We start from the raw sequence: 14,316 nt of genomic DNA, 5'->3' as shown, positions 1-14,316 counted from the left end.
AAATCAGACAATGTGATTTTCTGGATTTTTTCCCCATTTTGTCTCTCATAGTTGAGGTATACCTATGATGAAAATTACAGGCCTCTCTCATCTTTTTAAGTGGGAGAACTTGCACAATTGGTGGCTGACTAAATACTTTTTTGCCCCACTGTACATATAGGATTGGGAAGATTTGGCTTGGGGCAGCAAAAAGAATTCAGGAATGTTAGTGGATGACCAGGATCTAGGGATATTATTAGGCCACCGGTGAACATGAGCTATCAGTATAACACCACAGCTAAAAAGATAAATCAAATCTTGGGCTGCATTTTCAGAAGCATTGCATCCAAATCACAGAAGATAATGGCTGGTTATGTACTTGGAGTACAATGTCCAGTTCTGGGAACCACACTTTAAAAGAGATTCACCGTTATTATTCTCTCCTTTTTCTGTATTCCTTGTCTTTTGAGTGTGCCTGTCTTTAAAAAAAAATAGTAAGGTTTGTTTATAATAAAACTACAGTACAAAAGAGAAACATAAACACCTCTATCATTTGAACTAAATCACTGCACAGGAAACACATGAGAGTTTAGTGGTAAACTAGATTTTTTGCCAACTCATAACTTTAACAAAATTATGCCATTGCTCATAAAGATTACTGCTATATTACTTTATAATATCTGTGCTCTTTAGCTTTCTGCTGAAGGAACAGTCCAAATCTTATAGGACCATAAGTCTATTGTAAGATTTAATATTAGTTTTTCAGTTCTGAACCAGTACCTGTCTTTATGCTACAGAAAGTAATTTTAGAAATAGGACCGTGTAGCACTTTAGATTCAATTTGAAAAGGGTTCTTTGGAGTGCATGGAGGCACCAAAACAGCATCTATTACAACTCATGCTCAGGATGTTATGCTATTCTTCCATGGAGCAATAAAGTCAGTCAAAATTAGTTAGCAAGATAAATAACATAAGACACAGAACAAGTGGAGTATTCTTCAGCTCATCAGCATCATCTCCCACCAGGTCAAGATTCTATCAAGAACTCCTCTTGGGGAACTTTCAAGTTTCATACTGACATTCCTTTGACAGAATCAGTTGAGGATTTCCTGACCTACACAGATTTTATCCAGAATCTGATGAAGCAATTCTACTTCCTCAATCAATTTTGGGTTGTTTACTTGTCGTACTCCTGTTATGGATGGATCACTCTTGAATAAATGCTGAGCCATTACAACAACTCAATTCTGCAGGATTGATTATGTGCCATTAAGTCATTTTCACCGCCTAGTGACCAGTAAGGACAAATTACCATGGTCTGCCCCAAGAGATACAGTTGAGTTCCAGGAATCCCTGGAGGAAGTTTCCTTAAACTTGTTTGATCTTTTAATGCCTGGTGGAGACATAGAAAAGCAAAGTCTTCCAGGCATTTGATTATAGTAGCTCCTAAGTATCTCCAATGCTACACCAGAATCTATGCAAACATAATACTCAAAAGAGCTGCATGTCTTGAAGGATGAAGGCAAGTGGTATCATACAATCATAGGGCTGGAAGGATCTTAGAGATCATTTAGTCCAACCCCTGCTCAGTGCAGGATCCACTAGAGCATCTCTGATAGATGACCACCCAGCTTGTTTGAAGACCACAAGAGAAGAATTCATCACTTCATGTGGCACCTGTTCTTGCCCTCTGGGGCAACAGAACGGGTGCCACATAAATAAATCTATCCTTCTTCCATGTGACAATTCTTCAGATATTACTCTTTCTCTTTTGTATGTCAGCCCTTCAGATATTTGAAGATTGCTATCATATCTCCCCTCAGTCATCTTTTGTGCAGGCTAAATCTAACCAGATCCTTTAATTGATCCTCATACAACTTGATTTCCAGACCCTTCACCATCTCAGTAGACCTTCTCTGAACTTACAATATTTCAAAGAGGGTCTGACCGGGGCAAGTAGAGTGGAACAGTTATTTCCCATGATCTCTATGCTCCTGTTGATGCATCCCAAGATAGCATTTGGCTTTTTAACAGCTCCATCACACTGATGGCTCAACACAAGTCAACAAGATACCAAATCCTTTTCATATATACTGCCATGCCAGGTCTCCCCATCCTATACATGTGCTTTTCCTATCCAGATATAGAATTTTACATTTCTTCTTGTTAAATTCCATCATATTTATTATACACCACTGTTCAAACTTGTCTAGATCTTTTTGAATCTTCTCTTTTTCAACTAAAATATTAACTACCCTTCCTAGCTTTATGAGTTGTCTCAATTCCCTCATCCAAGTCACTGAATAAAATGTTGAACTGCACAGAGCATCAGAAGAATCATTAACAACATACTTAAAATCAATTTAAGTAGGATGAACTGAAACTTCCAACTGGCTCAGAATGCAGCAGCGTACGTGGTGAGTGCTGCTTCCAAAAGATGTCACTTCACATTTTCTCTCCAAAGAACATCTATGTCTCAGCAAGCAAACATGATAAGTAGGCCAAAGAAGTAGTGTAACTTGAGGTTAACAGAAAGATGGCCAGGAAATTGATATTGAATGATTCATTACCCCAAGCGCAGATTATTAGCATCTTAGGCACTGAAGGAATTCTGTTGGACTCTAGGAATCTTCATATGTTATATTTAAAGACCCTGGAGAATATGTGAAGTACAGGTTGATTGTGGAGGACAACACTGTTCCAATCTTCAAAATGAAAAAATAAAGAATCTGGAGAACTGTAGTCTAATTAGTCTGGTAGCAATATTTGGAAGATTCCAGCATAAACTATAAAACATTCAAATTATATGTATCCTGACACCAATTCAGTGATTGCTAGGTCAGCATGGATTTGTCATGGCTAATTAGGCTTAAATCAAGCTTTGACCAAATAATATCCTTAGCTGATTGCATAAATATAGTGGTACCTCTAGTTACGAACGCCCCTCCTTACGAATTTTTCGAGATACGACCAGCTCCGGCCCCAAAAATTTACCTCTACTTGCGAACTCCACCTCGAGTTACGAACCAGATCCGTGGCCATTTTCCCTGCTGCCACGCGGTCGCGGCTTCCTGTGGGCGAGATCGCGGTAGCAAGGAGACGTTCGGTGAGGCTTGTGGTGTGTTTTGTGGCGTTTGGAAGGTTTTTGGTGTGCTTGTCAGCATGGCTCCAAAGAAAATGCAGAGCAGGCTGGCAACTGACTTTAGACAAGTTTTTCCCCAGAACTGAGCCTGCAGCTAAGAGGCAAAAAAGAGAGGAAACCCCTGAAGATCTCCCCGATGTCCCTTTGGAGGGGGACTCTCCCTCCAAACTATAACTGCCTCCCCACCTCATTCTCCCTCTTCATACTGTGCTGTACTATACTTTTTTTCATGTTTTTGAGGTTTAAAAATAAAATGCATGTGTTTCAGAACTGTTTAGCCGTATTTACATTGAACCTTATGGGGGAAATTTATCTCGGGGTGCGACCAAATTCGGAGGGCGGATTAGCCGTATTTACATTGAACCTTATGGGGAAATTTGCCTCGTGGTGCAACCAAATTTGGAGGGCGGAACGGATTAACCATATTTACATTGAACCTTATGGGAAACTTTACCTCGACTTGAGACCAACTCGAGTTGCAACCAGAGTCACGGAACGGATTAAGTTCGTAACTAGAGGTTCCACTGTACTGTGATCTTGACTTCCATAAAGCTTCTGATAATACTGCTCAATTAAATACTGATAAAGCAGCTGTTTCTGCATGGGTTGAATAGTACTACTATTACACAGATCCACTGTTGCATGGATAAATATGGTGAAATGCTTACCGATTGTTCCTAATCAGTGTGAAGAAAAATATTAAATGGATTCCTTGTTTGTTCTTGGATCCTGCTATTTACAACACATTTCAATGATGATTTTGAAAAAGGAGAGAGGAAGAAATAAGGCAAAATATTGATTTAACAATACCTATTTCTTCCAGTTAATGGACTTCTAATACAGCACAACAAATCTGCAATCCTGAAATAAGAGACGAGTTCATTTTTTCTGAAGTCTGTCCAGACAGCTCATGTTTTTGGATCATTTTCAAATGAGGTAAGTTGACATAAATGATGCAAAACTTTCAATCATACAATTATGCAAGTGACATGAATTATGTGAATTATGCAAATCTGAACTGAATGGACATTTGGATTTAATAGACAACCCTTTCCCTATAATGATCTATTAAATCAAGTCCTTATATTTTTAAATGTACAAATGACACAAAAATCAGAAAGTTTAGGAAAAACAGAAATAAAATTAAAAACTATTTTGCCAAGTTAGAAAATTGGGTGGAAAAGAAGTATAAAATCTACTAGAAATAAATGCAAAATTCTTCATTTAAAAAATAGGAATCAAATGCACAGATTAAAAACAGGTAGCAATGAATCTGAAAAAAATCTTGAAAATGTGAGTAGCACAAACTACATGAATTAGAAATGAGATATGGCTGCAAAAATGCAAACACAGCTTTAGATTGCATCAAAATTATTGTAGTTTTCAAACAAAAGAAAGTAACAGTTCCACTTGAGAAAACATTTTGCCTTAATACTATGTTTATTTCAGAACAATATTCTTTAAGGATTTAGATAAATTAGTACTGATTCAGAGAAGGGCTACCAAGATGATCAAGCTATGAAATCCTCTTGTACCCTATCAACAAAGACAGAGGGAACAGTTCTCTTCAAGAATCTTAAAGGATTACTACACAGAGGAAGGCACAACCTCTGTTCTATAATCCAAGATTCAGGGCATGAACTAATGGATTCAAGTTACAGAATGGTAGAGTTCCAAAGGGTGGGGGAGATTTTAAATATTATTGGGACTTCTGGGGGAGGTATGGTGAACTGAAGACGGAGCTGAGAATCACAGGAAAATCCATGGAACTGGTGAGTAGACCAGTCTCCAGGATACCTCTCCGGATAAGTCTATTCATAGATTGCTTACATGTGCTCCTGACAGCTGCTCCTTGCAAACAGACTGCGGGATAGAGGTTTTCCAAGGCTTTGAGTGCCAGGAGAAGACGGGATTGGTCATCTTGCTTGCAACTGTGGCGGAGACTTTAAAAGGACACTAAGTTCACAAACCTCACTTTCTAATCACTTTCGGAAATTGCTCATTAACTACTTCTAAATTGTTAAAGACCTTCGGACAAACAAGTTTGAAAACATGGGGTGAGTCTGCCTTCAATCCTGAATGAAAGAAATTTTTAATCAAGCTTCAGAATTTAAAGAAACTGAAATAAACAGCAAAAAGCTAAATAAGACTTTGATCTTAGAAAGTTATAAACAGATTAAGGGTCCATATAAAATTGGAATACTGAAACTTTTACAATAATATTTTGGAATTAATTATAAAGAACAAACAGCTTTTCATGAGAAACAGATTCTGTTTTGGTTTTTACATTGCAAAACAAAGATAAGCAATTTCATTATTTCAGAAACTGGACACTAGAGGGGACTAAAGTTTTTAGGTAGAGGAAAGATTTACAAACCTGCAAAATGTTGCAAAACGTTCTAACAATGAAAATACTGAATGAGACTTTTGAAGAATGGAATCAGAAAATAGTAGCCATGATATCAACAACGTTAATAATGATATCTGCTTCTATGGATAGACTATGCCCAAAATATGTTATTGAAGAAATGACAGATGTAGAACAAATTTTAGCTGACAAGATATAGTATCGAAAGTGGATTTACAACTGACAGGTGAAGAGAATGATTTAGAAAAGGATGTTTCACTGGATCTACAAAAGAAATTGGCTGAGGCTTTTAAAAGGGAAATACAAATGACAAACAGAGTTTGTCACTGGATAATTTTTTCCAACTTGATTTACAAAAGAGACTTGTTAAAGTCTTGAAGAATTCTGTGCAATGGGACAAAAAAGAAATGAAGAGAAATCAAATCCTACAATATTTGAATGAACTAAAGATTAAGACTGTTAGAAATAAAAGGAAGGAATATAAAGTTGATTTATTTATTAAAACAAGATATGTTACCTCTGGGAACCCTTTATGGACTTTCTGCTGACACTGGGACTGAAAAGATTTTATGGATTTGTTTACAGATAAGAGATGGGATATGGGATGAAGAGATAGATGTTTGTAACCTTAGAGGAGGTGAAGAGTCACTAAACTTGTTTATACTTGTTATGATAGCTGGAAGTCACTACTTTATGTATTTCTTTTCTCTTTCCTTATTCCTACTTTTCTCTTCTTTTTTTTCTTGCACTTTTTACTTCTCCCTATTCTCTTTCTTTAGTTTATATTAGATTTTACTACTATAATCAAAATTCTTAATAAAAATTGCACACACAGAAACACACACACACGAAATGTTTTAAACATTGTTTACTGAACAGGGGACAGAAGTCATAGTTTAAAGAACTCTTCCAATGTTAACATATAAAGAAGTCTGAACTACTTTATCATTACATAATATGAACTTTATTAGTTAGCTTGCTACTTACTTGCTGCCATGTTAGCTTCAACCGTTCAAACTGCTCCTTCCCATCTTCGGCGCAATCAGAGCAAGTAAACTTGAAAAAGTTATCGCCTTTAAGATAGGTGATTTGTTCTCTCGTCTGACCTGTAAATAAATAAAAATCAGCCCTCTTTTTTTCCCCACAAAAACAAACAGCATAAGCCACATCATTATAAAGTATATTACAAAGTAATTACCTGAGAGTAAACTACAATGAATAGAGATAGGATGACCCTTGAACAGAAATCTTGGAATCTACCACTTTCTTATTGATAGTAATGAACAGAATACAGAAAAAATACACTAGATGGCTAGGGCTGTGCAAAACACTTCAATTCAAAAGATTCCATCCTGAAAACAGCTGTTTGTTGTTTCACGCTCAAAACCAAACACTTTTGTCTGGCAGTTCTACACTAAAATCAGAACAAAACATGTTCTTTTTTTCCATTTCAGAACAAAACTTTAGTATTTCAAGTGTCCAAGCGTGTGACTGAGCTGTTATTCCATGGCTTGTGCTTGAGTTGCTTTTTTTCAAACTTTTGACAGCTTAAGCAATACAGCAGAACTAATCAATCGTCCTTGTTGCTACTGGTTTAAACTGACCGAGATCGTGGGTAGGAAGCATGAAGAAGAAAGCAACAGTTAAGCATGTGGCCAGACAGAAGACTCTTCTCGGTTACATGACAGTCAGCCTTTGTGGTAAATTACAGTAGATTTTCTTAAAAAAAAAAAAAAAAATGCTATGCAGAAGTTTACATCAGTGGATAGGTTGCAATTAAGCATATGGATGGATGAGTGGGATATATATAATTTGTACTTTATATTTCCAGCAGCTAATTTAAAGATTAATGTGTGCATGCGTCTTTGTGCTTCAGAGTAAGCACTGTTAATGCTGCAATAAATGTAAAAAATGCTTAGTACAATGTTGATTTACTTGGACCATAATAGACGGCCATAAATGCTCTTCTCTTCTATAAATACTGATCTTCAGGGTGCATTAAAAAATACAAAGGCTCTATGTTAGTTTTGGCTGGTTTCTTTTTGGATGGGGGGTGTGCATGCATGTGCATATGTGCATTTTGTCAATAGTATTATTTTGCTGTAATGTTAATGCTATTTATACAGTTAAACATCAGCAGCCTTTTTTTCCAGACAACAACCACCCCTATGTGCAAGCAAAATGTTAGCAAAAAAGCTATATACTTGCTTTAACTGGGTTTCTGCATAGAAAGCAGGCTATGTTTGATTTTGCTTAATAAATGGGGCGACAATGCATACAAAAAATTGATCAAGGAGACTGCTTTTTAAAACATTAGAGAAACCATGCAGAATTGAAAAAAAAGGACAATTTGTGTCTACCTTTCAGATTTGTTTAACTTGAGGCTACAAGAGGTACAAATTTAAAATGTAACATATTGGTTAAGGTGTTATGCCAGATTCAAGTCTCCCCTCAGCCATGGAAACTCACTGGGTAACTTTGGGCCTGTCACACACTCAGCCAAATTAACCTCACAGAGTTGTTGTGACGGGCATAAATTAAAGGAAATGCAAGCCAACTTAAACTCCTGAAGAAAATTAAGTGCCATCAGCCACATATAAAAATTAACAAATAAGCATTAAAGAAATCTGTTCTTTAGAAGGGCCTGACTTCATAGAATATTCTTAATACAGGAACAGAAATGGTTTGTGATTGCCGTCTTTCTGGATGTTTCTGAACTTTGCACTCTAACCTATAGACCTGGGATTCCCTGGTGGCTTCTCACAGAAAAAAAAAGCATATATTTTCTCTGCTATGCAACAAAGAAATGTTGATTAAAATATGTCCAAACAGCTAATATATATTTATTAATATATATTTATATTTTTAAAAAAGAACTTGTCATGCAAAAATTTATGTTAATGGATTCCTTGTGGTTTAGCCTAGTCTTAAGAAGACTGTAATCTATGTCATATACTTAAAAGACAGAACTGGTAGGAATCCAGCAAAACTAGAAGAGAGGTGGTTCCAGTGTGGAGAATGTGTGTGGGCTAGGAGGCTGACATGTGTGTTTATGTAAAATGGAGTAAAAACAGTAAATTTAAAAACTCTAATTCATAAAGGACGCAATATAAAGATCAAGAATTAGGAAGTCTTACTTGCTGGCAACCATTTTTGACATCTTTCACAGTAATAAGATATCTCCTCTGTCCATGATGTATCCCCTTCATCGCTATTCACAGAGTCCCCACTTTGATCATGGCTCAAATCCACTGATGCCTGATCTTCAGATTCTACTATGAGAAGAGTCTCTCCTTCTACTTCTCCCTCTTCCAGCCCTTCTGAAGGAGATGTTCTTGTAGCTTCATCATCATGACAATTCATCATCTCACTCATGTATGGATTTTTATCCATTGTGCCTATGTAGAATTATTTTCACTATATAAGAAATGTTTTCTTCTAATATTTAAAAAGCATGATCAGTATGACTGCCTTGGTAAATATGACAACAATAAAATTATTTAATAGAAAATTACAACAACAGCTCTTTCCTTTCACACTTGGGATTTTCTTGCCATTAGCATTTTGCTATTCTCTGTTTCAAGTTGTGCAGTCAAAGTAATATGTTCATCTAAAAGATGAAAACGTTCCTTGTATTTCTGTCTTTCAAGATCTTTGTACACACCTTCCCGTAGCCTCTGAAAAAAGATATTAATAATTACATTAATTCTCATATAATATTACTGAAAGATTGTAAAAGATCCATAGTACTGCTATAAGAAAATTAAGAACACTTCAAAAACTAACATATATTGCAGCATAAGCTTCATGGTCTACTGTCCATCAGACACACAGAGATTATTAATAATATTATAATTATACAATATTATTAATTATATTACAGACCTTTACAGATAAGATACTTAGGAAACAATATACAATAAGCAAAAAATATTCATATGTTGTTAGTCCTTGCTTAATGACCCTGAGACTGGAATTTCCTTCATTAAGTGATGTACTCATTAAAGAAACATCACGTAACCATACCACATAGCAATGGAGTTTCAGCAGTCTTGGTTGCAGCTGTTAAGTCATGCCGTCATTAGGTGAGGACCTCATGCTGCTCCTGCCCTGCCATGCTCATCTCTACTTCAACTCCCTGCACCTGCCTATCTCCCCACCATCTCTGCCCTTTTGGCTGCCCTGCATTCTGCCACCTATGCTGCCCTGCACTCCACCACCCCTGCCATCCTGCCACTCCAAGTCTTCTTCCTTCCACTGCTGATGAGGTGTGGGAGGGGTGCAGGGCAGAGTGAAGGGCAGTGGGAGTGGCAGAGTGCAGCAGGGGCAGAGGAAGGCAGAGTGGCCAAAGGGACAGAGATGGGGGAGATAGGCGGGTGGGGGAGTTGAAGCACACACTACAGTCATAAATGCAGACAGGCTGCTAAGCACCTGAATTTTGATCACCTGACCACGGGGGTGCTGCAAGGGCCGTAATTTCTAGGATCAGTCGTGAATACCATTTGTTCCGTGCTGTCGTAACTTCGAATGGTCGCTGAACAAATGGTTATTAAGTAAGGACTACCTGTAAAAATATATAAACAAGTATATAAACAAAACAATGAAAATGTAGAAGGAAATTAAATTAACCAAACCAAGATGGAATCAAAGCCAAAATGCCTTCCAGAAGAGCTCTGTTTTGAACAGCTTCTGGAAGGCAGTCAGGGTAGGAGCCAATCAGTTGTCTATTGGGAGCCCATTCCAATGTGGTGCAGCTACTGATCCTTAGATGCCCCTCATTTCCTGTCAGCCCTACCATATCTCCCTTGTGGGGCACCATTAGTAGTTTCTCTAGGATAGGATATAATAATTATATCTTATTTTTCTGTATCATCCTAATGCACTAATCAAACTGACCAGTTTCTATGCAAAATAATAAATGGGTACAAATTCAACATCAGAAATGCAATATGCCAAAGAAAAATATGGTAACTCTTAAAAAGAATAATATTGGTAAGGTTGTCAGCTCATGAACCAAAGACTATATTAATTTATTTCAATCTGCTTCTACTGTTAACTATTCTTCTTAATCTACAAATAAGTTAAACACTAGAAATACATCTTTTCATTACAAAAGATTTGTTGCAACTGCATTATCAAAAGATTTATTTTACATGAGCATAATTTACAGTTATAGTTCTAGCTATATCAAAGATATAGTTCTGTATTTGCTGTTTTAGAATTTTCTGAATGTTTGTGTATCTGCCACTGAAAGTTATCAGAGCTTCACGTGGGTCCTACTGAACAAAGATCTGTCCTGGACACCAGCAGAGGTGGTGAGAAGGGACTCTGGCCTTTGGGGGTTGAGTTAACAATATAACTACTGGCTGAGAAAAAAGCAGAAGAGTTGTGACATGCAGCAGTTGTGACATGCAGCTCATCTGATTAGACAATGTTCTAGTTAATAATTAATATTAATTAATCAGAAAAAGGAATAATCACATCTGTGCCTGTATTTCCTTCCCTGGACTTCTCAGGGATATGAGAACTATACATTATGTACTTTATTTTATTCCTCACATTGTACACAGTGATAGTAACAAAAAATCTCATCATCAATAGCAAGAATAATTCAACATTGCCTTACCTAGCCTCTGAAGTGGAAGAGAAAAGAAACTGAGGTGAGAAGAGTTCTCTGCAGGCAGAAGGCAGAGAGCGGGAAGAAGAATAGCACTTAATATCAGGGAATTGAGAATATGGTGGCTCTCTTACCCAGAACCTGGGACCCTGAAAATCATCTTCATTTTTCCTCAAGATCCGCGGATTTACTTAGTCCCAGACAGTAAAACTGTCTGGAAGAATTGGAAACTCCCAGATAGAATTATCAGCCATGAAGGCAATGGAGGAAGCAGTGGAAACGCAACTGAAGGAGGCATATTAGTTTAGCCCTGCATTTCCCCAAGTGGAGTATATGGCCCTATCACCAAATAGGGAAATAGTGAGCAAACAACCATAGATGAAAATAATAATCCTGTTCCCTAAATGTTGCCAACATTCCAGAGGGAAGTACCTGAAGAAAATAATTTATTAGAAATCAGAAAGAAAAGCAAATACAATCCCTTCAGTGTCAAGAGTTGTACTGTGAGGAGCAGCTAAAACAAGCTGGGGGCTAACAGGTCAGTGAGAAGTCAGAAATGGATCACAGTGTGTGGCAAAGTGGGTAATGCGATTCCAAAGTTGTTTGTGGTCTGGAGGCCCTCAGGGCCTGAAGAATAAAGCAGACGAAAACAGAACAGAAATCATCAGTCTTTGTGTGTTGGGCCACAGTGGAAGACTATGCAGTGGAAGCAGCATTTGCAGCTTGTAAGAAACAATAACCACAGATGAAAAGATGGTGTTCACTGGATTATTAAGAGATTAAACTGCTATTGCAACAAGGTGAGGACCAACTTCACTGCCAGAATTTACAAACTGTTAAAATATTTAGGATAAAACAGAGACTGAAACACAGTAGAAATGAAGAGGAATGAGTTTGGTTGGGATTAGTTTGTACAGGAGGTAAGCCTCTTTGATTAACAGATGAGGAGATTACCAACAAGAGGACACGCATGAATAGAAGCTATTCCCCAGAAATTCAGGTGAAAGTTGAATTTCAAGGGGAATAATGGGAAGTAATATGAGATGGGATGCAACTGAGTAAGATAGCATGAAAGAGTGTGTGATTTTATGAGACAGTGATTAAGGGAGCTGGCTGCACATTAAATTGGTTAAAGCAGGCTGGGAAGGTAGTCAACAATACAGTATAATGGAAAGATTTTATTATTTGTATTTTAATTATGTTATGTTCTCTTATATTCCCTCTTCTGTTTTATTGTTATTCCCAATGATTTTGGGAGGAAAAGAAAATGGGGGGTGAGGAGAAATATTGGGAAAAGAGGGATGCCACCAAAATTGTTGATGAGCAGAGGTGGGAAATTGAGGGTGGGCCACACTTGGGAAAGGGGCAAGGAAAACCTTGCTCTGATCCCTACTTTTAGCTCCCCTTCTCTATTTGAATGTTAAGTAGAAGAGATGTATCTGATGAATCACCTGAAATGGGCACAACTCCAAAGTAGAGGGGGCAGCGTGACAACTGTCATCTAGGGCCCTTCCAGTTGTCAGAAGCATTGTTCCATAGATGATTGGATGTAAGGCTTTATATGTGATGTTGAGCTGTTGGGATAAGCTAACACTATTGTTGTTTGTACCAACCTCCCTGCTGCCCAGCTACATCCTTACCTGAGTTTGCAGAAACTTACTGTACAGGGATTTTCCTAGACGCTTTTAGTGCTAGAGGATTTCAATTTACCTATTTTTCCTTTTTCCACTCTCTGCATGGAACTGAGGGAAACCCATTGTAAATAATATCCCTACCCAGAAACAAAATGTAACACAAATTTACAGGTTATTGCTTGCTTCTTATAAGAAACCTTAGTTAGGAATATGATAAAAGCTGGCTTAGATTTCCAGGAAGAAAACAAAAAATTTACAACACAGCCTTCAGGTTAAGCAAAAGTAAATCCACTTAAATTGTCTCTCAGAAACTCTCCCAGTTCAAATTCAGTATAAGCCTTAGAACGCACTGACATTACATACATTTAAAAACTCCAACTCCCTTACTTTTCTTCACAGAAGAGGTACTGGAAGGAAAAATCATTTAATGTTGCTTTTTCTTGAAAGAGAAACGACGAAATTACATATGCTTTTAAAAACCTTTTGCAACTGCCCTAGTACAGCAATATAAAACCGCAGATTCCTCCATAGCTTCTCTATGGAATAACTGTTACTTCTGACCCGAGAGAGAGAAAAATGGCTCCCAAATTCAACGCGGAAGCAGGATCTCGTGCGTATGAGAAATCTCTTAAGTTGACATTACCTCTCTGAGACGTCTCTGTTGGACGTGGACACCAACAATAGCTCCGCCCGAAAGCAGGACAGAAACCCCCAGGGCTGCCTTAGAAGCCGCCGACATGACACGACGGAGCGCCACAACCTCCCACGAGACCAAGCATGAAAACGAATTACAGCGTTGCAGACAAGGTGCTTAAGAGCATGCGCGTCTGCGCGGACGCCCCACGTCTTCTATGTCCTACGCATGCTCAACAGATTTGATTGACGCGCGTTGCGTGGAGGCTTTCTTTCCGGAAAGAATCTATGCTTTCGTTCGGCCATATTCAAGAGGTAGAACATTGACCCTAATTTCTTGAGTAACTCTGTTTTCACCCTGATAAAAAGACGCAGCACATTTGTTGGACAGTTGACCTAGCATTTCTAAAATTGAGGAATAAGATTGTAGCAAAAATACTCTTAATTCAATCTGCGATTTTCTGAAGAAACCTAGAGGCAAAAGCAGTAACTGATGGAAAAATACCTCAGATATGGCAGGCTTTCTGCATTCAGATCTTCGGGTGTGCGAACAGAAGACAAAACCAAGGGGAAATGGAACTATTGGGTATTGTGAGCAGGGGAGCAAGAGCAGCATGCTTCACCCAGCCTGAGCAGGAATGGGAAGAATAGCCACTGGGAGTTGCAAGACCGGAATGTAGTGCTGAGCTTCTAGAGTGGGTAGGAAAATGCTGGGTTAGGAAAGGTGATTAAATTGAGGCCAGGACAGTGAAAGCTGGCTCTTGCTGCCCAGTGGAAAACAGAGAGCCTGGGAGCCCAGGACAAAATGGTTTCACAGGGCAGAGATCGGCTGCTGGAGAAGTTTTAAAATTAAATTTGTTTTCTTGCATTTCCCATTTTTCCCTAAATGTTGCTGCCAGTTGGAGCTGGGGCTGTGACAAGATCAAAATGAAGCGCCACAAACC

The 14,316-nt window shown here is 38.0% G+C and overlaps 2 protein-coding genes across 6 annotated transcripts in view; both read right to left on the bottom strand.

Annotated features, from left to right (window-relative positions):
- KAT14 (lysine acetyltransferase 14) overlaps window positions 1-8,882 on the bottom strand; it is a 30,979-nt gene extending 22,097 nt beyond the window's left edge. For 3 of the 4 annotated variants that reach the window (XM_007431825.4, XM_007431826.4, XM_088131322.1), the window contains exons 1-2: window positions 8,626-8,882; window positions 6,476-6,594 (exon numbers count right to left, since the gene is read on the bottom strand). In XM_007431825.4, the coding sequence (XP_007431887.1) occupies window positions 6,476-6,594; window positions 8,626-8,881 (375 nt within the window). In that variant the 5' untranslated portion in view covers window position 8,882. Of the gene's footprint in view, window positions 1-2,972; window positions 3,215-6,475; window positions 6,595-8,625 lie in introns of all 4 variants that reach the window. The other variant, XM_088131321.1, reaches the window with a different exon arrangement.
- Window positions 8,883-9,018: 136 nt separating this feature from the next.
- Window positions 9,019-13,559, bottom strand: PET117 (PET117 cytochrome c oxidase chaperone). 2 transcript variants are annotated; one of them, XR_015794209.1, is made up of 3 exons: window positions 13,383-13,520; window positions 9,920-10,052; window positions 9,031-9,165 (listed from the first exon to the last, which is right to left on the bottom strand). XR_015794209.1 is itself a non-coding variant. In XM_007431828.4 (2 exons), the coding sequence occupies exons 1-2, from the start codon at window positions 13,476-13,478 to the stop codon at window positions 9,022-9,024; spliced, it is 240 nt and encodes a 79-aa protein (XP_007431890.1). In that variant the 5' UTR covers window positions 13,479-13,559; the 3' UTR covers window positions 9,019-9,021. The 2 variants fall into 2 exon arrangements, 1 of the variants encoding a protein (XP_007431890.1); XM_007431828.4 differs by lacking the exon at window positions 9,920-10,052 and having other exon boundaries at window positions 9,019-9,165; window positions 13,383-13,559.
- Window positions 13,560-14,316: the final 757 nt, after the last annotated feature.

This window comes from Python bivittatus, unplaced genomic scaffold (genome assembly GCF_059951505.1).
Source record: "Python bivittatus isolate LINGU-HERP-01145 unplaced genomic scaffold, Pbiv_v1 ctg000960_np1212, whole genome shotgun sequence".
Classification (NCBI taxonomy): domain Eukaryota; kingdom Metazoa; phylum Chordata; class Lepidosauria; order Squamata; family Pythonidae; genus Python; species Python bivittatus.
The sequence above is the reverse complement of the archived record's forward strand: the minus strand, read 5'-3'. Positions and strand labels throughout refer to the sequence as shown.

Coding starts and splice junctions, on each gene's coding strand:
- PET117 (XM_007431828.4), bottom strand. CDS start 13,478: ATGTCGGCGGCTTCTAAGGCAGCCCTGGGGGTTTCTGTCCTGCTTTCG. Junction 9,166..13,382: donor AACAGAGACGTCTCAGAGAG/GTAATGTCAACT, acceptor ATCTTTTTTCAG/AGGCTACGGGAAGGTGTGTA.